At 39.8% G+C, this 26694-nt stretch overlaps 1 protein-coding gene across 1 annotated transcript in view; it reads right to left on the reverse strand.

Moving 5' to 3' along the window:
* mapk8ip3 (mitogen-activated protein kinase 8 interacting protein 3) overlaps nt 1–26694 on the reverse strand; it is a 41679-nt gene that overhangs the window by 12215 nt on the left and 2770 nt on the right. Inside the window, exons 2-26 of the mRNA XM_088322210.1 lie at nt 25639–25908; nt 22540–22660; nt 22298–22368; nt 20796–20878; nt 19540–19563; nt 17716–17821; nt 16291–16525; nt 16108–16210; nt 14223–14341; nt 13723–13734; nt 13117–13134; nt 12505–12562; nt 11275–11427; nt 9519–9576; nt 9257–9408; nt 7387–7443; nt 7137–7307; nt 6018–6177; nt 5246–5296; nt 4389–4478; nt 3895–4050; nt 1804–1969; nt 985–1182; nt 727–910; nt 536–655 (exon numbers count right to left, since the gene is read on the reverse strand). Of these exons, the coding sequence (XP_088178336.1) occupies nt 536–655; nt 727–910; nt 985–1182; nt 1804–1969; nt 3895–4050; nt 4389–4478; nt 5246–5296; nt 6018–6177; nt 7137–7307; nt 7387–7443; nt 9257–9408; nt 9519–9576; nt 11275–11427; nt 12505–12562; nt 13117–13134; nt 13723–13734; nt 14223–14341; nt 16108–16210; nt 16291–16525; nt 17716–17821; nt 19540–19563; nt 20796–20878; nt 22298–22368; nt 22540–22660; nt 25639–25908 (2936 nt within the window). The remainder of the gene's footprint in view (nt 1–535; nt 656–726; nt 911–984; nt 1183–1803; nt 1970–3894; nt 4051–4388; nt 4479–5245; nt 5297–6017; nt 6178–7136; nt 7308–7386; nt 7444–9256; nt 9409–9518; nt 9577–11274; nt 11428–12504; nt 12563–13116; nt 13135–13722; nt 13735–14222; nt 14342–16107; nt 16211–16290; nt 16526–17715; nt 17822–19539; nt 19564–20795; nt 20879–22297; nt 22369–22539; nt 22661–25638; nt 25909–26694) is intronic.

The raw sequence follows: 26694 nt of genomic DNA on the forward strand, positions 1-26694 counted from the left end.
TCTCATTTTTTCCCATTGCGGCCTTACTCTGGATCATCATGGTCACTAGTAGCAGACAACAAAATCATCAGCGATTCTAATACTAAGCTAGTCTTTTTGACCACACATATTTAAATTAAAGTGGGCAATATTGTTTTCTATTGATGAAAAAGATCTACAAAATATGGCACCTTCCTCAATTAATGAGTTTTAGTGTGTTTTCAGTCATGTGAGGAAAGTAGATACGTGGCGGTGCTGCAGTCCGTCCCAGGGGACACCCTGAACTGCTTGCATGCCGGTGGCAGGGCACAGAGACAGACAACCAATCACATGATCACTCATACATTGGGACAATTTGGACCCAAAAATCGACCAGCCTTGCATGTTTTTGAAATGCGGCAGGAACATGGAGAACATGCAAACTCCACACACAAAGGGCGGGAGCTGATATTGAACCCAGGACCTCAGATAAGTGAGGCAGACATGCTTACCCGTCTTCCACCATGCTGCCCGCGTGGTGGAGTAAGTTGGCAGAAATGACTATGCACATACTTACCAGCCGTTTTGGGCCCCAAGCCACATGGTGGGCGCTATGCTGGTGTAATTTTTGGCCTCTTCCCCAGAATCTTCTGTCTCTGGAGGCACTGACGTTTCCTCTTTGGATTGAGTAGTGACCCTGAGTAAGCAGAGATAATCCTCAGATCTACACTTCTTGACTAGATGTGCAAGGACACCTTTGAATTCAACCTGTCAGTTACGTCCGCTGGACGAGGCTGTGGATCGGTAAAGACGTGCTCCATGAACGGTCCTGATGATGCGGATCCAAGAACGGTTTGACTAGTGGTTGACTCTGGGACTTCGGTGGCCTCTGTGGCCTCTTCAGCAGACTGGGTTGGGTGAATCTTGCTGCTTGTGGGTGGAGCCACTGGCGCTAAAGCAGAACATTGTTTAAAAGAAACACAGAAATGACACTATCCTACCTTTAGATATTCCAGACATACACACCTTGTCCTTTGTCAAGGATGGGAGTGTCAGTGCGTGAGGAACAGCTGCTGCGGGCAACACTGCAATTGGTGGCGCAACCCACTAACGTGATACCCGCCAACATGCCCTCCATGCTGTTGGCGTCCTCACCTCCACCTGCACCACTATCCCCTGGATCCAACACAATCTCACCTGCTGCATAATCGCTCTCGCTTGCAGCTGTATGGGCACATAATGAAAACATGATCTCTATTCATGGGAAATCAAACTTATTCCCCATTTTCTGCTGTTAGCACAGCCCAATTCAAGCAACAAGGAAAGTCTGTGCAACCATAAAGAGTTAAAAAGGTAATTGCTTTTGAGGAAGATAAGTACTTTTATCTGGTGAGTTTGTTAAAGTGGGAAACAGCTTTGTGCTGTAAAATAAGCACCAACTCATTTTAAAGAAAGGAGAGTTATCATGTATGTTTGTCTTTATTACAGTGACTTGGAAGCCAGAGCCCCTCTTTTTCCTTTTCTGTCACGCACAGCTTGCTGAGGGATGCAATATTTCCATAGGATTAAAGGTTCTTGAAGAGCAGCATGACATAAATGGACATTAAGAGTCAAATGTATATATTCCAAGTTGGGGAATGCAAGCATTGTCCTCAGTGGTAAGGTTAAAGTTATTCTCAGAAAAAGATTTGTAATGCAAGACAATTCAAGTCATGTCACGTTTGTTTGTCTAACTCTTAATCACAATAAGTCTTAAAGGGCTGCACAGACCACAGACTATTGCAAACTACAGACTATTATTATACCATGTGTCAACTAGTTACTGGTAAGAGGTGCCATCCTCACCAGGCACACTGGAGATGCAGAGCACGTGAGCATTGCAGACGTTGAACTGGTCCACAAGCGAACCCGGCTGGTTGGCATCAATGATCACCACCTTGCTGGCAGAATGAGTGCTGGTGAGGATCCAAACACGGCTGCTCATGGCATCTGTCTCCTGAAGCTCCTTGGACTAGAGGAGAGGGGTGTAAAAGAAACAACTGTAAGTAGTGATTGTATGCAAACTTTACTCGTTAAACTTGAAATATAGTATTTTTTAAAAAAGACAATAGTGAACGTAGCAGTGCTCGAGGATATAAAATGGATTTTAAAAATGACTTGGAGCAGAAGTAAATGACATCAGGGTCATAATTGTGTTTAGAGATGGGAGTTAGCTCACACCTTGTAGAATGGATTACGGACTACCTGACAGGCAGACCCCAGTGTGTGAAACAGGGGGGCTGTACATCGGACACTGTGGTCAGCAGCACAGGATCGCCGCAGGGGACTGTGCTCTCTCCGTTCCTATTCACTCTGTATACATCGGACTTACAACTCTGAGTCCTGCCCCGTGCAAAAGTTTGCTGATGACACTGCGATCGTGGGATGTATCAGAAGTGGGCAGGAGGAGGAGTACAGGAAATTGATTCAGGACTTTGTCCAATGGAGCGACACAAACCACCTGCACCTGAACACCATCAAGACCAGGAAGATGGTGGCGGACTTCAGGAGAACTAGAACTCACCCGGTTCCTGTAACCATCAAAGGAGAATGTGTAGAATTTGTCCAGACCTACAAATACCTGGGTGTGCAGCTGGACAACAAACTGGACTGAACTGCCAACACAGAACCTCTATGTAGGAAAGGGCAAAGCCGACTTTACGTCCTCAGAAGGCTGGCCTCCTTCAACATCTGCAAAAAGCTCCTGAAAATATTCTATGAGACAGTTGTGGCAAGCGCCCTTTTCTATGCGGCAGCATGTTGGGGAGGCAGCGTCATGAAGAAGGATGCCTCTCGTCTCAATAAACTGGCGAGGAAAGCGAGCTCTGTTGTGGGCATAGAGCTGGACAGCCTGACAACAGTAGCTGAGAGACGGGCACTGAAAAAGCTGCGGTCAATCATGGACAATTCATCACATCCACTACACTGCATTATATCCAGACAGAAGAGCAGCTTCAGCGACAGACTGCTGTCACTGTCTTGTACCACGGACGGACTGAAGGGATCTTTTCTTCCTCATGCCATGAGGCTCTTTAACTCCACCCGGCGGAGTAAAGGCCCACATTAAACCACACCCCCTACATTGCATATTACCGAATTTTATTGCAATGTGTATTCTGTGTAGCACTATCTAGATACTCTATATAACATGCCACAGTGGGTATTAGCACGTCACATTGGGTATTTGTATATTGTATTCTTTTTGCTTTATTATTGTATTGTTCTCAGCGCAGGGATGCTGCTGGAAATGTGAATTTCCCTGCGGGGATGAATAAAGTATCTATCTATCTATCTAAACAATAGAGTTAATGATTGTATTAGCAGGCTCACAGCAAGACAAGCCATCCTTTTTCCCTTTTATTCGAAAGGAGGACCGCATTGACTTTATGGCCACTCAAATGATGAATAATAGCCTATGTAGTTTAATTTATTTGTAAATGTGACTCTACCTCACCAGACACGACCCTCATTTCACATAACTCATATAAAGTTGTATGTTGTGATGAAGCTAACCACAATAGTTTATGAAAGCTATGCAGGGTGAATCTCCAAAATGTGGTCGCTAAAAGGAAAATGCCATCCTCACGCCATGCAGTGCATGGTCATAACAGTGTTTTCATTAGGAACAGCCTTCAATCACATGGACAAGTACATCACCATTAGCTACCTATCTCATGAAATCACTTCTGCTTGCAAACACGAAACTGGTCAATTGCACACAGAATGAATGTTATTTTAATATAAACGATAAGCCATTAGGACACTCCCAGATGACCCATGCTGGATGCAATTTGGTTTTCATTACAAATACATACAAAATCTAAAAACTTAACAATACCGAAAAATAAATCTCAGCATGCAGAGCAACAGAAAGGCAATGAACATCAGCAGGCTCACCTTCCTCTTCTCAGGAGAGTTGTGGTTGCTCTTCTTGCCTCCTTCATGTTCATCTGCTTGCAGAGGGTCACTTCCACGAGGGACAACCCTTGGAGTTTCTGGCTCCTGATTGCTGGCTCTCCACCCTGTTAGATCCACTCCAGCAGCACACCACAGCTGAGATTGAAACAAACACAAGGTACTAAAGTGGAAAATAATCCACATAGGACATTTTATAGTACTCTTCATAAACTAGTAAATTGAAAAACAATGGAAACGACTTAGTAAGTCAAGGCATGGCAGTCCAAATAAGCAATTCCGAAGCGAAATGTGAATGATTTAATTTTTTTGCGTCTACTTCACTGTTTTTGCGGCAAGTTTCCTTTTATATCTACTTTGGCAAACAATTATCTAAAAAAATCTGCTCCATTATGCAAAACTTTTAATGATAGTTTTAACCTAAAAAAATGCAAGAAAAATATGATTGAAAACCGTCTTGTCAATCTATAACATACCTTTCGATTGGGATCTTTCTCAACCAGAGGTCGACAGTAGACTGGGACGGGAACATTCTTCATTCGATTGTCATCTTTCTCATTAGTAGCCTAAAGGCAAAAGATGGCATGCAGCTCAGGCAACATATTTCGAAGCTTGTATGTTTATATCTCAGATACATTTATTCTGCTTCCTTACAATAAAAAATGTACACCTACAAAGGAAATTGCACAGTTCCAGGGTTGTTCGTTATTTGGATTATGAACTGTTTACATAATTTTTACTATCAGCCAATCATGTTGCTGTGTGATTTTTGCCCCCATTAGGCCAGATCTGCTTTTTGTAACCTTGGAGATTTCATAAAAGAAAGGGAGTAAGGAAAGATCTTTTTAACAGATTTATATTTTTGCATCTTGAAGTTTATTTTATACAGTCTACTCCTGTTCTCCTCGCAAGTTAAAACTATCTGTCTACTAAAGTATGAACTTATCACACTCCATAGAACATACATATTCCGTGTCATTGTTTTGTACATACAAAATACATGTACATACAAAACAATGACACGGAACATACAAAACAATATTATTTCAAGTGGAATACACCTCAAAGTTGGGAACTTAAATTTTTTAGTGTTATTTTTGACATGCACACCTCCAACGAGCCAATGTTTCGGTACTTTCTGCAAAATGTGATTTTCTTTGGTTATGATGTGCCTGACTTACTGGCTAAAATCTAACTTTACCACCATTCACAGTTTGGGCAAAAACTCACAGACAATGAGCAGTTGATAATAAAGTAAGTAGATTGTCGACACAATTTAATTCAGAAGTTCAGGGATAGACACTCAAGGTTGGACTTTGCCACCTTCACTTGCCTGTTGTCTTTTCAGCTGGCCTTCCTGAGCGTTGTCCGTCTGGCCACCGGGCTGTGGGACAGAATAGTTAGAGATAGATGACTTCCACCAGTCTCTGACCACGGGCCTTGGACAAGTACAACCGCCCAGCCAACGTGAATTTGTTGTCAGCAGTCACAGTCAAGGAGTTTGAAATCACCACAATATTATATTTAATATTAAACATTCTAGAGGGTTCCTATTATATGCTGTAGTAGGTAATTTCCTATTCTTTAAAATACTTCAACCAATCATTTGCTGTCCCTACCTTCAATTTTAGTCATTGCAAAGAATGGCAAAATTGCTTATATTATATTACGACAATAAATGGACTTTGTGAACTAAGGATTCATTAGGAAAATCTGTAGATAATATGAATTTAAAGTCTCCCTTTTTTAAGTTTTGTTTTAGGTTTTTTTACAAGATATAGATTTTTTCCTATTCATTGAAAATGAAATATTTTATTGTTTGTACATAGTTTGAATCTACTAACTTGAAATAAGAGGCAGCGTCGGGTAGAACTTAAACGGATTTTAATGCCCACCATGACTGGTTTGAGAAATTCAAGAAGGGAACTGCCTCTATTAATGTGGTTTGGCATGAGGAAGCAGAGAGTGCAGGTTACAAAGCTCCAAAAGAGTTTTTGCAGCGCTTCGTTTCATCAACCAAATAAAAACAGTACGCTGTAAAAATGTCTGTGTGAATGGCCAATGAGGCAGCAAATAAGGGCACAGTTTGACATGAAGACCTCTACCTGTTTAAAACGCGGGGGCACGCTCCAGCCGCAGGCCTGCATGATGCCATCATCACGCCGCATGTGCTCGCGCACTTGTCGGTACTGTTCGCGCCGCTGCTCTCGGCGGGCCAACAGTGCCGAGTCACTGAGGAGAGACGCAACACCGTTACTGGCCAGTCTGAAGGCGACGGCCAGGCGGCAAGCGAGGAGAGAAAGAGCCAAGCGTTAGCGAGCAGCCAGCCACACACACTCAGAAAACATTTGTTTCTCCTTCTATGTAAATTTTTGCAGCACAGTCATTATTCGCTGAGAAAATCTGTACAGATACCCTGGTATCATTTTTATGGACTATTTTATGTACAGTGGACTACTTCTAGTCGTGAAGGGATAGACACTAAAACGCTAAATTATATGCACAAATCAAACCCATTGAAATGATCTGGATAAACGAAATAAGTAAATTAATTGAAGGTAAATTTGGTTCTAAAGAGACTTGTTCATGTTAAAGATCAAAAAACAATACATTTGTATCCGTAGAAGTAGTTGCAATGAAAAAAAATGTATACAAAAGTTTGAATTTGGCAATTTAAAAAGTTAAAAAAAAAGGGTTTATTTACTTTAAACCTGTTGGATTTTTCTTCTCTTGGAAAAAAAAACATGTAGCATTGCATTCACAAAATATATATTTTTTGTTGTACCCACAAACGTTGTTCAGGTTCAAGTTACTTTGACACAAAATTTACCTTTACAAGTATACTCACATTTTCCCAAAATCAACTGGGAGGAATGGGAAATTATCAACACCAAAAAACAAATCTACCACTCTTTTGGGTCTACTCTATTTCAAGGTTGTGATTACAAAAGAGACATGTATGCCTAATAGTACTAATTAGGTAAGTAGGCAGGTACCCCAAGACACTTGTATGGTTGAATGGTATATGAAAGTTTTATATAGGCTCTACACTACTATATATAACTAGAATTTCTATTGTTGTGGGTGGATCTAAATTTAAAAAAAAGAGAAATAGATTGTGGATCACTATAAATGTTTTGTTCCCCTCTTTGTCGAGTACAACGAGATCATAACTAGCAAAAAGCGAGCAAAGCGGCGAGGCAGGCAGCCAGGTCTTAGCTCACTCTTCAGGGAAGAACTCCAAAGTGCGGTTGGATGTGGAAATCTGACACATAGTGTGGCTGCGGCGTTGAGGGAAGCCGGCTGGCGAAGGCGACTTGTAGTGAATGTTGACACTGTAGTATGGACGCTTGACAGGAGGAGGACTTGACGATGAGCTGAAAAGACGTGCAAAGCTGGCGGAATACAAAGTTATTTTTAGTGTATTACATTTAGAGTGGATTGCAATAAAGGTGTTAGAAGCAAAAAACGTACAACTGCCAGATGGTGGACTTCTTTTTCTCTTGGATCGCTGGACTCTCGCGGGAAGCCCTGAAGGATGGCCAAAAATGTTCATATGATGTATAGTTCATGATCAAGCCTGCCATTGTTCATCGGGGGCGCTGGAGATCATCATCATCATGTACTGCACTGACAATCTCATTCGTCAAATTGTTGCGCTTCAAGCCGATCTGCCAGTCAAAGTTCCTACTCCTTGTCGCCTGTGCCGTACCCCTGAAAGACTGCCTTTATTCCTCCAGCCGCGAGTTTCTTGAACTGTGCTTTGATTTGTGACCATAATGCCCTTCCTCCCTGTGCTTTTGGCTTAACTCTTCTTTTCCCCAAATTAAACTGTCCACACTGATTGCATGTGTTCAACTGCAAAACCAGTATAGTCATTTTGGACTTACAAAACAATTGACTATTTTAATCTGAAAATAGCTATTATAGCTACCTACCATGGTACCTCTGATATGAGCACCTATACCAGGGGTAGCTAACCCGGTCCTGGAGAGCCGCACGTCCAGCATGTTTGGAGGTTTCTCTGCTCCAATACAGGTGATTCCAATCACCTGGATCGTTATCAAGCTCTCCCAAAGCCTGCTAACAAGCTGAAAATTGGTGTCACTTGTGTTGGAGCAGAGAAACCTCCAAAACATGCAGGACGTGCGGCTCTCCAGGACCTGGTTAGCCACCCCTGACCAATACACACGAGAATTTAAATTCAAGAGTTTATTTTAATGAAAATTGACCTCACTTTACGAGGGAAAATCCATTTCACGAGCAGTCCACGAGGCTACAACTAGATACCGCTCGAGAGTGCTCTACGGTGGTGACTGGTCACCGCCATCAGCTCGGTTTAGTTTGGGCAACTGACTCCACACCCTTGGTTACACCTGTAGTGTATTCCGCAGCAAGTTTGTTTTGATTGCATCTCTATAATCACATTTTATAGCGTCTCCTTTTTGTGACATTTTGTTAGTTGTCCGAGAAAAAAAGAGAACGAAAACCAAGCCAACGAACAGAATCGAGAAGCATCGAGCGCCGATCACAAAGCCGTGGAAGAATTTATGCAGCGCTTCACTGGAATAATTTCTAAAGAAGGTTGTATTTCTGTTGCAAAGAAACAGCAAAGTTTGTGTTCACAAACTGTTTGAAGTTACAGTAAGTTTAATTTTAAGTGTTTTACCAGTGCTTGCGTATCATCAAAAGTCGTGCACCGTCACTCCAGCCTCAACCCCTGTACTCCCGCACCTCCACACCACCTTTTTTACGGTGACTCTTGATCAACTTCATTTCTTTTATATTATCTTATGTACATTATCTTTGTGGTAAACTGAGTGAATGCCTTGAATTGCAAATAATGCACGCTGACGTTTGTACAATTTTGCTTATTTATAGTTTGTCCGCAACACCCATTCATTCCTTAACAGGTGGAAATTTCTTTACATGTAAACATAACAGATGTGGCACTCCGACAGGCAGTGTTACACTAACCCTCGTAGGTTTCGGGCTTAACCCACTATTGTAGAGATGAACCACATCCACTCTACAACAACCTTATTAGTGTTTAAAAGTTTAATTAATATTTGAATGTGCTTTTAGCAATCAGGAAGTTGTCTTCTGTAGCTATTTGGATTTCACTTTGACCCTTTTGGGAGGTCTGGAACTGGCCAATTAGTTTTCAGTCGTTTCATATAAGGAAAATGCGCTCATTACACAAGCAATTTGAGCTCTAAGCACAATCCTTAATTCAAATTAAGCTCCTATTTACTGGGACCACTGTACTTTGTTCTTGTATATACAAGAGCTTTCCAACAGTGTTGTGCATATTTCCTCTTAAATGGGCATTTGCCATAGATACCTTATCATCTCTGTCCACCGCACAGCCTCCTGCAGCTCCATCAGCCTCTCTTTGTACTGATTCCTCTCCATCAGCACTCTCGCCATTTCTACCCGGGTGAACCGCCGCCTCTGGGTCATGGTCATGTCGCCATCTTGTATCGGAGATGAAAACTGGGCAAAGAATGACAGTCAATTGCATGCTAACATATCCCTCATTAAATCATCCTGTGAAACACAATGGAGGTTTGTAACCGAAAGGTCGACCTTAAGGGGGGACTCACATCATCGTTTCCTTCATCCTTTGAGTCTCGGGATGCTCCAAGAGCCTCTGCTCTTAACCTGTACCACAAAAAGAAAAATGTGTACAAGTGTTAATATGAAGTGTAAACTGAAATGTGACACAGAGCACAAGAGATGAAATGGATTGGCCACATCTAATAAGTGATGAATTCGTCAATAATGAATGACTAAACGCGACGAGTTGGCAGTTCAAATTTATCTGCTAGAGTTCTCCAAAAATATTAAAAATCTGTGATTTATTTTTCACACATTGCTACAAAGGAATTCAATGTTGAGGTAATAAACCCAAATATTTACTCAGTAACAGCCTTAAATCAGCTGTATCAAACACACATCCTGCAGGCTGGATCTGGACCCTTGGATGATTTAATTAAATTTCTGATTATGTCAAAATAAGAAGCGATTCCCACGGTCATTTGTATCAAAAGGTATGATTTTTTTAAATAAATGCAAACTAAATGCTCTTTACGGCTACTAGAGGGCAGCGTTGAATTTGTATAGTACAGGGAGTTGGTTCAGGTGTAAAACTGCATTCACTCAACTGTTAACATTAATCAGTTGACACATTAAATGCCAAACAGATACATAAATATTTCACCATTGTTTGTGAATAAATTCATACATGCCAACCTTTGGATATTAAAAAGAGGAATATTTTATTGTGCACTCTATTTTTAGACGTGAAACACAGTCCTTCTCCAGAATATTTGAATAAAATAACGAAATGCCCATTTTATACAGGAAGTGGAAAACCTTTGCCAAAATGGAAATCTAATTCAATGTAGCGGTTTATTCTCACACAAAGACTTAGTCTTGCTTCAAGACGGAGCCGTCATAGACTAAAATACAAGTCTTGAGTCAAGATTATTTTGTTGTTGTATAAATTTGGAAAAAAAGGAGGATTTTTGTTTTCAAGGCGGTAGGCAGTTTTAAGGGGCGAAAGTACTCCAACGCATGAAGCTGTAAGGTTGTCAGGTATCTAAATATGTTATGTTTAAAAATCCCTAAACATTATCCTGAAAAATAATGACTAATACTGAAAAACAAAGCTAAAAGTTTGGAGTTGACATTTCTTTAGTGATCTGCCTGAGACACTGTGGATCCGGCCCCAGAGCCAAAGTGAGTTTGACATCCCTGGCTTACATTTTATTTTGATAATGTTTATAATCTCACAATGTGCATGATATACAATGTTAGGACACATCTCAGTAAGTGAGAGGGGAGTGAAGACATATTCATACACAAGTACTGTATTGAACAGGTAAACTTTGACTAAGGTAGTCATTGGATGGATAGAGATGATTGTTCCGTTTCAAGCAATTCATATTTTAACCTTCGTTTAGCTCTTCTTAGATTTTTAGTAAATAAACAGAGAGCTAGACATTTGAGTTGCACCAGAATTATTCTGTAAGTTTACTTAATAATAGGGTGAACTGAAGAAAGAAGCACATTTCAAAATTGAAGTTACAACTTTGTTTTGTAAATTTGGTGTTGGTGATCACTAGGCTTATCAATACACACTTGAACACTCAGACGTACATGTAAACTTGAGCCAACAACCTCAATACATAATTTACCTTATTGGCTGTAAAGCCGTTGGCCTTTTGTTAGCAAATCTAACCTTGATGAATTGATGGCAATAAATAATAGAGGGATTTAACTAAAGACAGCATTCATACCACATAACCTTTATAATTAGTCTTTATAGGCTTTGTAAAATTCCATAATCATTGTCACCTTCGTAGTTCTTCCTCCAGCTCCTTTACTTTGGCGTCGACTTTGTTTTTAGACTGCTTCACGGCCTCCAGCTCTTCCCGTAGAACCTCATGCTCACTGGACAGCTCGTCCACTTTGGCGATAAGATCGTCCTTAACAATGTTGAGAGCATTTCTATAAAAGATGAAGGAGATGAGCTTTAAGACCTATAATGACATTGTATTCAAAACTTATGGAACAAACAATGTTTATACTTTTTCAGATCCATTAATTATTTCGCATATTTTACACTGTGTAGTGGCCATTTATATCAAGAAAGGTTGTATCGAAACATCACGATAAAAGTTGTTAAGGTTTGTGATAGTTCTATCATGTCAAGAATAAACAGTATAATAAGACGACTGTTTAAATCAGGGGTCTCAAATTAATTTAGTTCGGGAGGCACGTGTTAGGGAAAACATTCTTACGGGGGCCAGACTAATCAATTAATGGCATAAAAAGTGTGCCATAGCTAAAGGGCGATTTTTATGAATCGGGTATGTAAGATTTTATTATAAAACAATTATTGAGTGTTTATTTTTTCCTCAATATGTTTTCTCCTTCATTAAGATGAAATCTTGTTGTGTTTATCAACTGTGCATTTGTGAAACAAAGGCAACAAACTCATGAAGACTGAAAAGTGACAAAAATAGCCCACAGACACTAAATGATTGATTTAATGACTTAAACATATTTCTTTTAGTTATCTTTTTTTGTTTTTAAATTCAAATGTTTAAATTTGGCAGTTTTTGTATTGCTCTAAGTAGAGCGTCCGTGACTTTCATTCTAAGTAAAATAACAATAGAATGGGCTTCCTCGACATTCTCTGGTAGATTGACGGTATCCAGACAGCTTTGGAAGAGGCACTCAGCTTGGCGACATCTAGTGGACATATTTAAAACTGCAAGTTTGCCCGTTTGTTTTTCTCTTGAGCTTCTCTCAACATTGTCTAGCAACCCACATAAAATGGTGTGGCGGTTCACATTGGGCCTGCAGGCCATGAGTTTTTCACATGTGGTTTGAATAATGATAAGTACTGTTAAAATGCCAATTCTGGTGGACCCGATAAATTAAATGTGCAATTTATGGATCAGACATCCAACATGCAAAATATATTCCTTAGGTAAATCCTAATATTTTACACATAATTCATCCAACTTCTTTTTTAACAATGCCTTTTTTTATGACAAGGGACAGTTATGCATTGCTTACTTGGTCTCTAGAAGCTGTTTGTTCTCTGTCAGCAGATTCTCCACCTCCTTGCCCATTCCTGAAGAAAAAAACAATTTATAACTCATAACATAAAACTCACAACATAACTGCATTTCTCTGGTTCTTAAATTTATCGAAATGAACCTTTTATTATCTGAATATGGCTTATTGTGGCTTAAAGCCTACTAGTGTATTAACTCATTATGTTCTAATATTTTGTTAATTAATAAGCAGCAGATATTTGCATAGAAGCCAAACATGAGCATTATGTTAATTTAGGCACAGAAACAAAACTTACTAATCAAGAGGAAAAAAGTATGCAACTACATTAATAAATGTATGCAGCAAAGTTGTCCAATCTTTAAAGAAAAACTGTTTAAATGCATGACAACATTTTAAATGTAATTTTATTTCAACAAAATAATTTGAAATCAATAGGATGCATTTGTTCACGATCTGTAACTTGTGCTTTCAAAGGCCTTTGGCAAGTTCAACACCATGTCACTGTTGTTGACAGACTGAAACAAATGAACAATACAAGCTCCAAGTACTGTATTACAATAATACCAGGTAAAAATAATCAAGCAAGTACATATAATGAGACCACCTTACCGAAAAAATCATCTCGCACTGCAGGCAAAAGAAGCGGAAGGTGTCGGGAGGAAAGATGATGGATAGAAAGAAGAAATAAAAGTTGGCGTTCAATAGATCTGGATACAACAAGACGTTCTAAAAAAAAGACATTAAATAGCCAAACACCTGCCTCCTAAACTTTGATCAGGACAACGGAAAAGCAAGACATTTTAATAATATTAATAGTTAAAATAAAATATTATGGTTTGTGTATAAGAAAAATAATATACTATTCCAGATATCGTTAACCTCATGCAAAAAGGTCATGACTGACAATAGTTGGTTTTCGAGAAAACGCTAAAAACTGTTAAATAATGCTTAAAAAATCGGGGGAGAAAAATCAGTCGTGCCATTTTCGCATGTGGTTAACGGATTACTGTACATTTAATTTAAGAGTAAACAAAACAATGGCATTCCAGTATAGATTTCAGGACTTCAAAACAACTTTACTGCTACACTATTTAATTGTGTTGTGTTGTTCTTAGGAAAGGAATTATAGAAGGAAATTAAAAGAGTGGAGGTTTGTTAATCAGCAAAAAGTTAAAGCGATAATAAGAAATGCAAGCACATGATCCCAATACACACCTGAAAACTCGCCTATTGGTGTCAGCAATGGAGGCACAAAAAAGAAAGAAAATTGTGAGATTAACAGAACATAAGAATTTTCTTCATTGTCCATTAATATTTAATTTGGTATTAGGTGCCCAGATCTTTAAAACAATGTCATAAACACTTGTCAATCAGTTCTCAAGAAATACTATGTTATTGTTTATGTCCCTTTTGGAGTTACTGTCTCTGCACAGATCAAGTAAATAGAACCAAAAAGGGATACATGAACGAACTGCCAGTCACAAACTCGCATGGAAGACTACAGAGATCCATGAGCTGCAGTCCCACAGTCCATTCTACCCTTATTCCAGCCTTAGCCATGCTATGTCAAATGCATTTGCACATACATGCCTGTGCTTATATTTCACTCAAATTGATTCTATTCTAAACACTCACATTAGTTAGTATGCGAGCATTCAAGTATTCAACTCAAGAAAGTGTAAAGGAAGCTAGATATATTGTTGTAATTTTCCTACCCAGAAGCTCTGCTCCGGCATCTACATCTCCAATGATGTCCGACTTGGCGTCTTTGATCTCGTGGTACAAAGAATCTGTGTTGATACCGAAGGCCTCGTTCACAATTCCCTGGGAGGGGCTGCAACAACACAAAGCACACATTAGTCATTTGAGATCAGCTTTTGCATGAGATATAACAAGCATTTTACCTAACTTTTACTAAAGGAAAAAGAACTTACGGTATTTGTGAGCGATTTCCTTTTTTTTTTGACGTCATGTGTTTAAATTCAAGCCTATAGCTACTTTTTGTTACTAATAAGAGCAAAGGGCTGCCAGTTGGATATGCTTTTCTAAAATAACAACATTTTGTGAATACGTGGCGTGGGCACCTCAGCTGTCCTTAGCTGTTCCCCTATGTTGGAGACCCCTGATCAAATTATTAGCCCCTCAAAGCGAAATAGCCACAAGAGGGCAGCAAGGTGCTGACGGTTTGAAATAATAATAAGGAACAACAAATTGAAAGAGCTACAACTACGGAATCCATTTTTCAAATGTAGGTAAACCCCTTAACGTTCCTATACAGTTCGCTTAAAATCCCATTCCAAAACGTACCCAACGTAAATTGGATGCTGTTCTTGAAAAGTTTAGAGAATATGGACAGTTTTAGGTACTTTTGAAAGGTAACACTCAGAAGTTTTGTCCTAAACTGAAATAATCACCGCAAGTGCAACTAACATTGAGTAATCTGAGTTGGAACAGAAAAAAATGGGTTTATATTCTTTCCTGATTTTGTTTTTGCAATCAAATGCCAGCATATGAGTGTAGCATGGGCTACTTAGCCTGAAAACAGGTAAAATAATAGCTTGAAGCCCTAAATGGTACCTTGAAAAACTAAACATTTTATTTTACACATTTTTCAAAGGCTATGTTTATGTCATGATTACTGATGCGGGGCACCTGAGTCTGCTCCGTTGGCGCCAACAGCCTCGGATTCAGATTGGCTGTTGTACTCTTTTCAAACCCCGCCTTCATGTCAACATTCATCAGATCGTCTGCGAACCTTCGCTACACGCAAGGCAAGCTTTTTCGACTCTTGACTCTATCCTGCCCTGTTTTCGTCTGATTCCCGTTGCCGACCCCTTTTTTGAACATGTTTTTTCCTCGCTCTCGACATTGCCTTCACTCGACACCGAAGTGCCACTTCCGCATTCCCAGCGATCGGCTACTCATGACCGACGACCGAAGTTTTAATTACATTTTTCATCCAGGTATAAAACACTGCAGTGATTTTTTTGTTTGTTCCAACTATTACTTCGAGCTATTTGTTTGCATGCAAAACCATTATATGGTTATGGAATTAGAAATTGTCATTAGTTTACTCATTTTTAAATGTTTTTTTCCTCCATACCTCAGAACAAATTGCCTCAACGCTATCATACTGGATGTTTTACGACAAAATAACATGTCTGTGTAGCAATATGTTGTGGTGAGCTGTATTTATTTGTTTTGTGTTTAATCAATGCCTGTCCTGTGTAAATATACAACTTTTTTATTTATCATTCAATGAGAGCATATTCTATGTCTGATTTAAGTACTAGTTTTGTACTAGTTTTTACAAGACGTTTATGGCACTTTATCTTGAACATTACATAATTAGAGGATTATTGCAACATTAAATGTCTTCATTTGCTTTCTTTTCAGCATTCCCCCAACGACCAATCTAGTATAAAATCTGTCGTAAGATTAACTCTCAAAAAACGAAGAACAGGTTTGTCAGTTGTGAAGACCTTGTGTCAGCTTGAATAACACTTCAAGCATATTGATAAATAGATGTAATGTATCGGTCTGTGTATTATTTTTAATTATGCCGTATGCATGCAATGGGTCTAGCTAGCAAAGGAGAACCTGTTTCCTCCTCCATAAACTCGAGGATCCACGCACATGTCCAACTCTGGTGTAGAATCAATGATCTCCTGAAACTCTGACCACTCATCGCTGCTTCCCATACCTGCCAAAGAAACCATTTCAGATAAAGAAATTAGCTGAAGGTGGGCGGTTGTTAGTTAAAATCCCTATCAGTGACCCTACCGATGCTCACGTTCCTGGTTTCCTGGGAAACTTGGACTTCCATGTTACGGCTGAGCCGCTTGGCACTTTTTCTGCCCCGGCTACCTGCTCGCATGCTGTCAAACTCAGACGGCGGGAGGAAGCCCTCATTGATCGGGGTAACAGTGGCAGAAGGTACAGAGGAGGTTGGTGTGTTTGACTTGCTTCCGGTACTGCTGGGGGTTGCTGCCACGGAGTCTGACTCTGATCCATCCTCCTTAAGGATGAGTGAGGCAGTGGCATGAGAATGGCAAGAGACAAGCCGGTACAGATAAGCATCACATGGGGGAAATGTGGTATATTATCTAAATAGATGGTGTTTCAACAGATATTATCAATACTTCTACAGTTCTACTCATTCATACATATAATCAATATCATAAACAACAACAGTGTTCATCCGCAATCCACTAAGTATAGGTGCTGAGTACTGAGACCTACAGAGAAAAGCCACAAGCAATCGAAAGAACTAAAAAGGTTTGGAATTGTTTATAAAACAGCACTTGAAGTTTTTCAACTCGCTTTGACAAAGTTCCTAGGCACAAAGAGTCCAGAAGTGCCAAACATTTTACTTCATCTGCATTGTGTAAACCCATTTATGACACACACAAAAAAGGATCACTTTTTGACTGGCCATTGCACATTATTTGTTTATATGGTCCTTCCACTTCTGCACTACCTACATTCTTAGTAAATGGTCTGCATTTATCTAGCGCTTTTCAAGTCAATAAAGACCTCCCAAAGCGCTTTACAATGTGCTTCACACTTACCCATTCACACACACATTCACACACCAATAGGGAGTCAGCCATGCAAGGCATTCACCTTGAGCTTGTTTCTCTTACACACTCTGTCAAACTCAACTACCAAAGCATGCGGTCCTGCTGCAGAGTCAGCCACCATTGTCATCTGCAAACAGCTGACTTACATGCAACTCACACTTAAACACTACACCTGCTCTCCCTGCTCTTCCACGCACCGCACGTAAATGTTTACACAGTCTTGTTTAACTTAGATTTTGTGACACAAGACATGCTTTAATTTGTCATTATAAATCACCTCTCTTCCTACTGAGTCCCCACAAATGAAATATGAAAGTTCGGATTTGCTTCAGGATCGGTCCTGCAAATCAAGGCAATTGGTCGGGCTTGGGTTGGATTTTTTAGGCCCAATCTTACCTATGCTCCACTTTAGTCTGACCTTTCAAGTCATGCAGTTCAGGTATTTTATAAGAGTAATCTAACAGTCCCAAGTTTTGAAATTGACGTTTAAACTAAGTTAAGCTGTGGGATTCAAGATATTGCCCCCACCCCACCTCTGGCATTTGTGGTTGTGGAGGAAAGAGATGGCTGTATTCTGTCCCACCTGATAGGCTGGAATGAGAGTGGAGTGGCCGAGTTTGCTGACCTGCCAAATGTCTTTCCCGGGCATCATCCTAGCCCCCCCGTGGCCCCCACGTACCATGCCTTCGCCGCTGGGGTATAGGCTCAACGATGGCGGACGCTCTGCTTTGCTGTTGTCAGGAAACACACGCACATACAGAAGAACGCCAAATGTTAGTCATTCAATCCAAATAACTTTATAGCATTCTTTTTAAATTATGAATACAAAAAGACATATTCCAAATCAAATGTATATCCTTTTAACAATTACCTTTCTATTTATCAGAGAAGGTAACACATACATTTTCCCAACAATGTGTTGTATGCATCCAAACCAGTCCAAACAGAACATTGTGTTTGTGGAATTTGAATAAAGCAGTAATATTTGACGTTTCTTTATAATCAATTTGTCACTTGCTGCTCTCTTAAAATGAAATCAAAGTTTAGGGCTAAGATAAGGACCAATTACAACTAATTTCTCAAGTTGGTTGTGTGCCGTGGCAAGCTCTGTTGTTAATAGTCATCACCTAAGCAATTAGAAGGTCAATTAAATAATAAAGTCCAAACAAATTAACACTTGTGAAGTAAATCATTGAATTAATGTTCGGTGAATCATTTCACGTTTACTATCTTTTTTTGAATAATGAAAACGGCTTAGAATTTTGTGTCTGTGGAATAAAAACGAGGGGCATGATAATCAAATCATTTTTTGTGTTTTTGGAAAAGGTTTGAAATGTCCAATCTGAGGGTTTGTCCACAATTAACTGATGTCCTCCTTCCTTATTTTGAGTGTCCACTAAACTATAAATGTATCCACCCTGATCCCAAAATAGCGCCCGAATTGATAGATTGGGTAGTAGGAATCGGTCCCTTAATTAAAACTAGATTCGACTGATGATGCTGAATTGAACAAAACACTGTTAAGGACATTTAGGAGTATATTTCCGTGTTAAAAAGTTACACTCATTAATTGTTCACTTATTTGAAATCAATTGAATTTGAAACTGCCATAAACACTTGAGCTCCACTTCCCCAAAATACTACATAAAGCTAGGTTGGGTTTTTGTTTTCTCCCCTCTAATTTTATACAAGTGAACAATTAAATCAGGTTTTAAATATTCTCAATATATTCTATGAGTTTAATCAAAATACATTTCAAATGTTTGTGGTTAAAAGACACAGACCTTCAAATTTACATTGATGTCAAAGCCCTAACTTTCATGTTTTTGACTTCCACAAAGCGTGGGAGATATGATTACATTTTGCAATTGAAACACAACATTCAAATGTAAACACTCACAGTTGTGAGGCATATTCGCTACATGTGGACTACTTGACTAATACTATTTCATTTATTTGTGTAATGATGTTTATCAAAGAATATGCAGTAAATAAAAGGCTCTATTTGTTAAATCAGTTTCACCCATTTTTAGACTTGTCATTAAAACAATCTCTAGAAAAGAATGTATTTTAAAGTAACATACAAATAAAACTGATTAAACTAACAGTTAAAAACATTCGTTAATCACCCCAAACACTCAATTTATTTTATTAGGATCACAATCAGGTAGAACAATGGGACCATGAAAGCAAGGAGATAAGGGAGTGATATGGACACAAGCATTCGATGAGGCAAAGTATATGAAGGAAACATGATAAACCTGAGGACATCGTTTGCTACCAAAACGCAACTATGTACTTATAAACTCATCATTTGTGGTGGCTACACTGCCCTTTAAAAAACATGCGGAGGATTTAACCAAGAGGGAATTCGGAAAGTCAAATCCAAGCCGGCAGGTTTAGAAGTTGCGAGAAAAGGTAGGCAGTTGCATGACCATGTTGGATTTACCTTTTCCTCCATGTGTGACGGTGACTGTGCACACAGCAGCACAGACAGAAAGCCAGCAAGACAGATAGGACACACAGTCTCAGATTAGCGAGAGAGACAAGTTTAGAGAATGAGAAGACAAATGAGACCACACTCTTTAATGCCAGATGCACTATGTTTGTTCACTGCTCAAAACAGACATCGCACAAAAAAACTGAAAACTCGTGCCAACACTACCTCATACGAATATAATGGTACTCATGTCTATGTTCTTGCACATGTCGACTGCACTACGTTTACTGCTCACCTTGCACAATGTCTGACCATTTCCTTTTTCTGCACTATGATGTCTATGTTTGCACCAATGCATATGCTGACTATTTTTTTGCACTATGATGACTTTGCACCAAATGCAATATTGCACAACCCTTACGATACCAACGGTATCACGACAACACTGTATGTAACATCCCAGATGCCGACATTTCTTGTGTAAATACCATGTAAATTATAACTATAGCCTTATCCCGCTTGTTTTTAAACCCTTATCTTCTCTGTTCCTTTATCTTCTTGGCTCATACCTCACTGTGAATGTGTAAAACTGGAGTGTCATGCCCAATTTCGTTGTCACAATATGTTAACCCATTTTGTAACAATGACAATAAAGGTATATTCTATTCTATTCTATTCCATTCTATGTTAGTTTGCAAGAGGGTTCTAATTATCATTTTAAAGATCCAAGATTTTAAATCTGTTGCTATTATTTTTTTCTTAATGTCATGACAATCTGCACTCTTTTGTTTATAACGAAAACCACATAAGCAAAAATCACAACCGCAGGTCAGCTTTCAATTCGTCTCAGTCAATGCACGTTCCAGGGATTAGGCTTTGTTGGACAATCTGTGCTTGAGGTAGGCTTGGGTCGCTGTTTATAGAGAAAATTAATTTGGGCTTCTGCACTAGACACTTCATCGGATTGTCTAAAACACTAAAAGATTAGTATTTTGTTTGCAAGAGACATTAAGTAGGCAAAGTGAAATGTTTTCTTTTAAAATAAAAAAGTTTTTTCTATAAGTGTCCTAATGTTACTGACGTGGGATGTACCTAGACAGAAAAATGACAGCAGCAGTGCAGTGAAAAAAAATGACAGGCTCAATAGGAAGATGAAAAATGATCACTACATGACTGTCAGGGAAAGTCACATCTAAATTATACCTGACAAACACACTGGATATATTCTCTCACCAGCTGAAAGTGCACACACACAGACAACTCACGTTCGTCCACTGGCATCTGAATGGCTGCTTCCTGTCTGTTGCAGTTTGGAGCGCTCGATATGCTCAACATATGTTTGGATCATCTAGTATACAAGACAGTGAGACCAAAGACGGAAAAAAATGCAGAAAAATTAGTTGATACTTAAAAAACACTGCTTGGCAAATAGAAAACACAAGAACAATTTTAATTTCATTATGTGGTAATCAGATCCACAGTCGTGCAAACAGTGAGAAAAATGTTTAGAAAATAATTAACTGGTTTTGTAATTTAAATGTGTGTGTTACGTTCAAGCATTGCACGCACAGCACCCACAGCAAACAGCATTCCAGAGGGAACAAGTGGACAATTTACTGGGAGATCCCCTTGCCTGCCTCTAATCAACCATATTTGACGCTCATTGGCAATCCTGCATATATTGACTGTGCTGACAGCAGAAGCTGTTTGAGTTTGACCTTCCTTGCTGATATCCTGCCTGTGCTTGTTGCTCAATCACTTGAGCCAGACCGACCATGCCAACTATGATTTGGTTCCCGACTGTTTTATGTTTATCGATTTTTCTCCTCCCTGGTTAAATGCTTTTGCCCCCCAATAAACAGGTTACCTTAGCTTGTGAGTCCGCGCGTGGGTCCGTCTTCGTAAAGGGTTACAGTGGCTTGTTAATTAGTTTTCAAGGACTCACTAATTATTTTTTATTAATTATTTGACAAATAACCACTGGAAAATGCAATAGTCAAAGAGTGGTTAACTTAATTGCTGCTATTTGACAAAGCTATTATTTTGTAATATCAGTTGTCTGTCAGGTTTGTTTTTCTCTATCTATCCCTCTTGTTTTCCTTGCCTTTTTTGGTCACATCCTCCTTGGCTCTGCTTTCTACTCACACCTAATGTCACTTGCCCTGATTGCACAATAATCACCTCTCCTGCTCACTATTTAAGCACTCCTGTGTTAATTTACATTATATCTAGGTCTAGCCTTGTCCCAGCCTTGTCCCAGCCTTGTCCCAGCCTTGTCCCAGCCTTGTCCCAGCCTTGTCCCAGCCCTGTCCCAGCCCTGTCTCAGCCCTGTCTCAGCCCTGTCTCAGCCTTGTCTTATTTTCAGTTTACCAAAAAGTTTCCTCCTTTCCCAACCGCGAATTCTGCCTGCCGAACATTTGGACTGTCGCTTTTGCCACTGTGAGTTTGCTGCATCACCGACACCTCGCCTGCCCCTGGACCACAACAACTGCCTCTGGTGATCAAGATACTGTTGCGTCGATTTTCTCCTCTTTCCTGTGTACTAAACCTGGACCTCGAATAAATGACCCATTGTTGCCTATATCATTGCTTCTGCATTGTGCTTCCGCGCCACCCCGAGCGGGTTGTTGACAAGAACTAGTCATACTTTGTTAGCTTTTCATCAAGGCGTCTAAAACTTTTTAGAAAACAAATATCTATTGTATTACCTTGCAATCGGTATGGTAGGACCGATTAAGCTGCCGTCACTCATTCTGTTGGCACTTACCTCAGTGTGGCGCTGGTGCAAAGCGTTGTATTCTTTCTTCATGTCTGCTTCTCTTTCTTCCAACCGAGTGACTGAATGACACAAATATTTTGCAGTGAGTATTATTCTACATATCAGTTTTTCATCACGCGTTTGAATTTCATCTAGCAGATTCTTATTCAAATTAAAACAAAGCATTGCGGGAAAAGAGACACAAGAACAATCTTTAAATAAATCAAATAATTATGAATAAGTCAACTCACTTTGGTCAGCATAATTCTTTGACTTGAGCTCCAACTGTTTACCCTGTAGCTCCAAAAACTCTACCTGTACCTGCAGGTCTTTCTTGTCTTCCTCCAACTCATCCTCAAACTCGATAAATTTCTAGAAGAGATGGCAAGTGAAGATATTGAAGTTCAGTCGATATAAGCACTCAAGTGCAATTGCTAGTAATTATGGTTTAAATGTGAGTATGAGCAATATATGGGTAGTGTAGAATGAAAGCAGAAAAACAAGTTACTAATAAGTAGAAACAAATGTGCAAAATTGCCCTGACTGTACTTTTTAATGTTATTTTTAAATCCATTTTTGGGTGCCTGTCAATCCACAACCTTGTTTATAAGGTGTGCAAATGGACATCAAAGGAGGAAAGGGAAACTGCCTGGAGGATTTATTCATTTTTATTTTTTTTGCAAAAATCATACTGCCGGACTGGATATCTAATCTAAATCCAAACGTATTTATAAATCCCACTTTACGTGTGTGTATACGTATGTAGCTTATAGGCTCCGAAAATGAACTGATTTTCTTGAAAATTGACAGTTGTTGTTTAGGCCTCGAGTGTCTTGAGCAAGGTTTTGTATATAGGCACCCCAAATATCCATCCATCCATCCATTATCTGCACCGCTTATAGGGTCGCGGGGGTGCTGGAGCCCATCCTAGCTATCTTCGGGCAGTGGGCAGGAGACACCCTGAACTGGTTGCTAGCCAGTCGCAGGGTACACAGAGACAGACAACTCACTCACTCATTCACACCTAGGGACAATTTGGACCGGCCAGTTAACCTGACATGCATGTTTTTGGAATGTTGGAGGAAACCGAAGTGCGCAGAGGAAAACCACGCAAGCACGGGGAGAACCTGCAAACTCCACACATGAGGTTGGATCCCATGACCTCAGAACTGTGCCGCACACACGCTAACTACTGCGCCGCCGTTCCTGCCCGCACCCCAAATAAATGACTACAATTAATCAACATAATGTTATGCCATGCCCCTGCCAAGACAGGGCTCCCTGTTCCTCCTCTTCACTGCAGGGCCAGACTTACACCTCATCCAACACAGGTGTGGAGGATCACAATCAACCCAGCTGTAGCCGTCTCTCATCAAGTCTGCAGCCTTCAAAAACTGCTGGAGACAAGATGCTAGAACATTGATCATCTTTGGTTAGTCAAAGCCGATCCATGTTTGACCTGTCAAATTTGTATTCTTGATTTTATTTCATTTTGCATGTATGTCCTGCCAACCTCTTGCCTCTCCTCCTGCTCCTAGACCCCATACTTGGCAAAGACCAATGTTTACAGCCCCACTAGCCTCACGTTTACCACCCCCTACGTCAGATCCCAGAAGATTTCCTTTAGATTTTAGGTTCCCCATTGACACTTACACTTGGCATCATTATTTCAATAAATCATGTCCTGAGACGTCCGGATTTGAGTCTTTCTTGGGTGCCTGGCTCATTGGCTACTTCTATTGTTCAAAAAATAACATCTGGCTCTTACAGGGCTGTGGACAGATAAGCGTGTCGGGTAGGGGGGTGGGGATTTTGGAAGTTAGTTATGACGGGTCCTTTTCGGACGAACCATTAGTGTTGGGAATCCTGGCTCTTTTTCAGGAAGTGGCACCTTTGGCATGGCTCACTAACAACCCCAAAAACCTTGGTTTGCTCCCAGGAACAGCATGGGCAGACCGTGTGGCTTCGTCCACTCAGTCCACATAGCAGAGGTGTCATGGTCTTGACTGAGTATGGAGTAGTAATCTTTTAGACCTATGAGTCTGTAATTAAAGTCCTCTCTGCTCCAGACTGGTTTCAGGCACACTCTTGAATCAAGTCATATTTATTTATAGCCCTTAATCAAAAGAAGTCTCAAAGGGCTGAAAATTATTCAAGCCATCGTTGATGGAAAGGAGATATTGACACACTTTTTCACTGGTGCCTCCTCCATTCTATAGTCTGATATGTGGCGGGGTCTGAAACCACACACAACAATATTTAGCTGGGAGGTATAGCTCCAACAGAGCTTGCCCTTACAACACGGATGTGAGACCTGATAGTTAACAACAAAACGACAACCCCAACAACCTCACCCAAGGAGAATGCCAATAATTCTATATTTTATGGTTGCAAAGAGGAGACAATAGGTTCTTTTAGACAGCGAGTTGTCTTTTTTTAGCGTTAGCATGAGTCGAACAACCGTGTAATCTGAGCTGCTCTTTGTTACTTTTCCAACTGCGAGCCATTTCTTTTCTCAGGCACCCTTTTTCAAATACAGAACATTTAGCAAAGGTCTATGAACCTTGCGGCTTTCTAAATCTTGGTTTCCTCGTTTTTCTCAGCTTATGTTGCTCTGTTTCTACTGCTTGCATGGACAAATCAGGTTAAACTGCTAGACTTAGCTGTTTATGGTATTGATTTCACATGATCATGTCTTTCCCTCCTCCTTCTTCTGTTTTTGTCTTGTTTCCATCAAAGTCCTGCAGGATTGTGGGTAATGAATTTCTGAAAAGTCACGAGTTCACAACTGACTTTTGATTGGCGCGTTCAAATATGTATTTAGTGTAAACGTAACGCTATTTATTCTTGTTTCAGCGCAAGGCAATAAAAGCATATCATTTATCAATGCTATCAGTGACAATAAACACAATTCTAATTCTATTTCAAGTTCACATGTGCACGCTTTGTTCCCGTCTGAAATAAATCATTGATATAACATGGCTGATAAGTTTACTCTGCTTTTGATATTCGACAAATGCAAAGGAGATTTCATAGGATGCCAGTTTGTTGTTTTGACTATTAAGTCATTGTCGCTATCGGCCAATCATGTTACAATTCTTTGATCTACACAGCCTTTAGGATAGCTCGTTTTTTGTAACCTTGAGATGTAATGTAAAACGGGACTTGGAGGAAGGCTCCTCTCCTGGTTGTCCTTGCAAGTTCAAAATCCATTGATGTTTTCTCACCTGATTTTAAGTGTCTACTGAATTTTAAACTTAACCATGGCCTATGACATAAAAAAGAGTTTAAAGCAATGGGGAGTGCCATACAAGTTAATGGTTCGGGAGAAACTGTCAAAGCAGACTGACCTCCTCCGCCTGCTTGCGTAGCGCCTTCTCCCTCTCATACTGAGTGATGAGCTGCTCGTTGTCCTCCTTTAAGAGCTCAAGCTCCACTTCGTGTTCCTGGTTCTCCAACAGCACAGCATCCAAGTTTTCCAAGACGTTCACAACCAGTGGCATCAGCTCCTTCACCACCTCCTCATCGTAGCTCCGGATCAGCCTCTCAAACTCCCGATAGATGCTGTTGGCCAGTCCCGAGACTCGCTCTGACATGACAGTACAGGACCCATAGTCGTCCTAGAAATAGGTGTGGAAACCCCCAGGATTCGTTAAAGTCAGAAATGAATGTGCAACAATTGATTGAGAACTTATCAATTATTGACTTAACTTGGAATATTTTGGATGACTGATACATATTTTTGAGAGAGTTCTCCCTTTTTCTATGAGCCCTTATCAAGCATTTGTCCATCTAAGTGTTGCCTACATCAATGCAATTTCTTGTGAGTCGTAAGTGCAGTGCGTAGTTTGAGGTGTCCTTAAAATGTTGAAAGTTAATTATTTTCCTTATTAAGTATGTGTTAACAATAGCCACCCGAGTTGAAAGAGACTGTATGCTTTATTTTCCACTGCGCCTATCTGCTTTTACCTTTTGTCTTTTATCAGAACTGTTTGGAATGGAACAAACCCCCAAAAACATGAAAAAAGAAGAGTTTATTTGCCCATGTCCAAGAAATGCACACACATTATGTGTCTGCCACCATCTCCTGGCTTAAAGTCATGATAACAGCGTTAAGTTGTCAAATGCTGCACCCCAACATTATTGTCAGCCGTGTTTTTGCCATGTCCCGGTTTTGTGATGCTTAAAACATTTTTTTTGTAGTTCTTAGAACATTTCAGCCCTTGTTTGTTGTGTGAAAAACAAAATTTTTAAGCAGGAGTATGCATTCTCGCTTTGTTGTGTGGACCACCTCCACTTTCCTCAACATATTTTTTGTCTGATCAAATTGATCATTCAAGAGACATAAATAATGGATTTGATTTAATATTAAACCGCAAAAACAAACAAATCATAGTGGAAAACAT

The sequence above is a fragment of the Urocampus carinirostris genome, chromosome 1 (genome assembly GCF_059441175.1).
Source record: "Urocampus carinirostris isolate Australia breed hairy pipefish chromosome 1, RoL_Ucar_1.0, whole genome shotgun sequence".
Classification (NCBI taxonomy): domain Eukaryota; kingdom Metazoa; phylum Chordata; class Actinopteri; order Syngnathiformes; family Syngnathidae; genus Urocampus; species Urocampus carinirostris.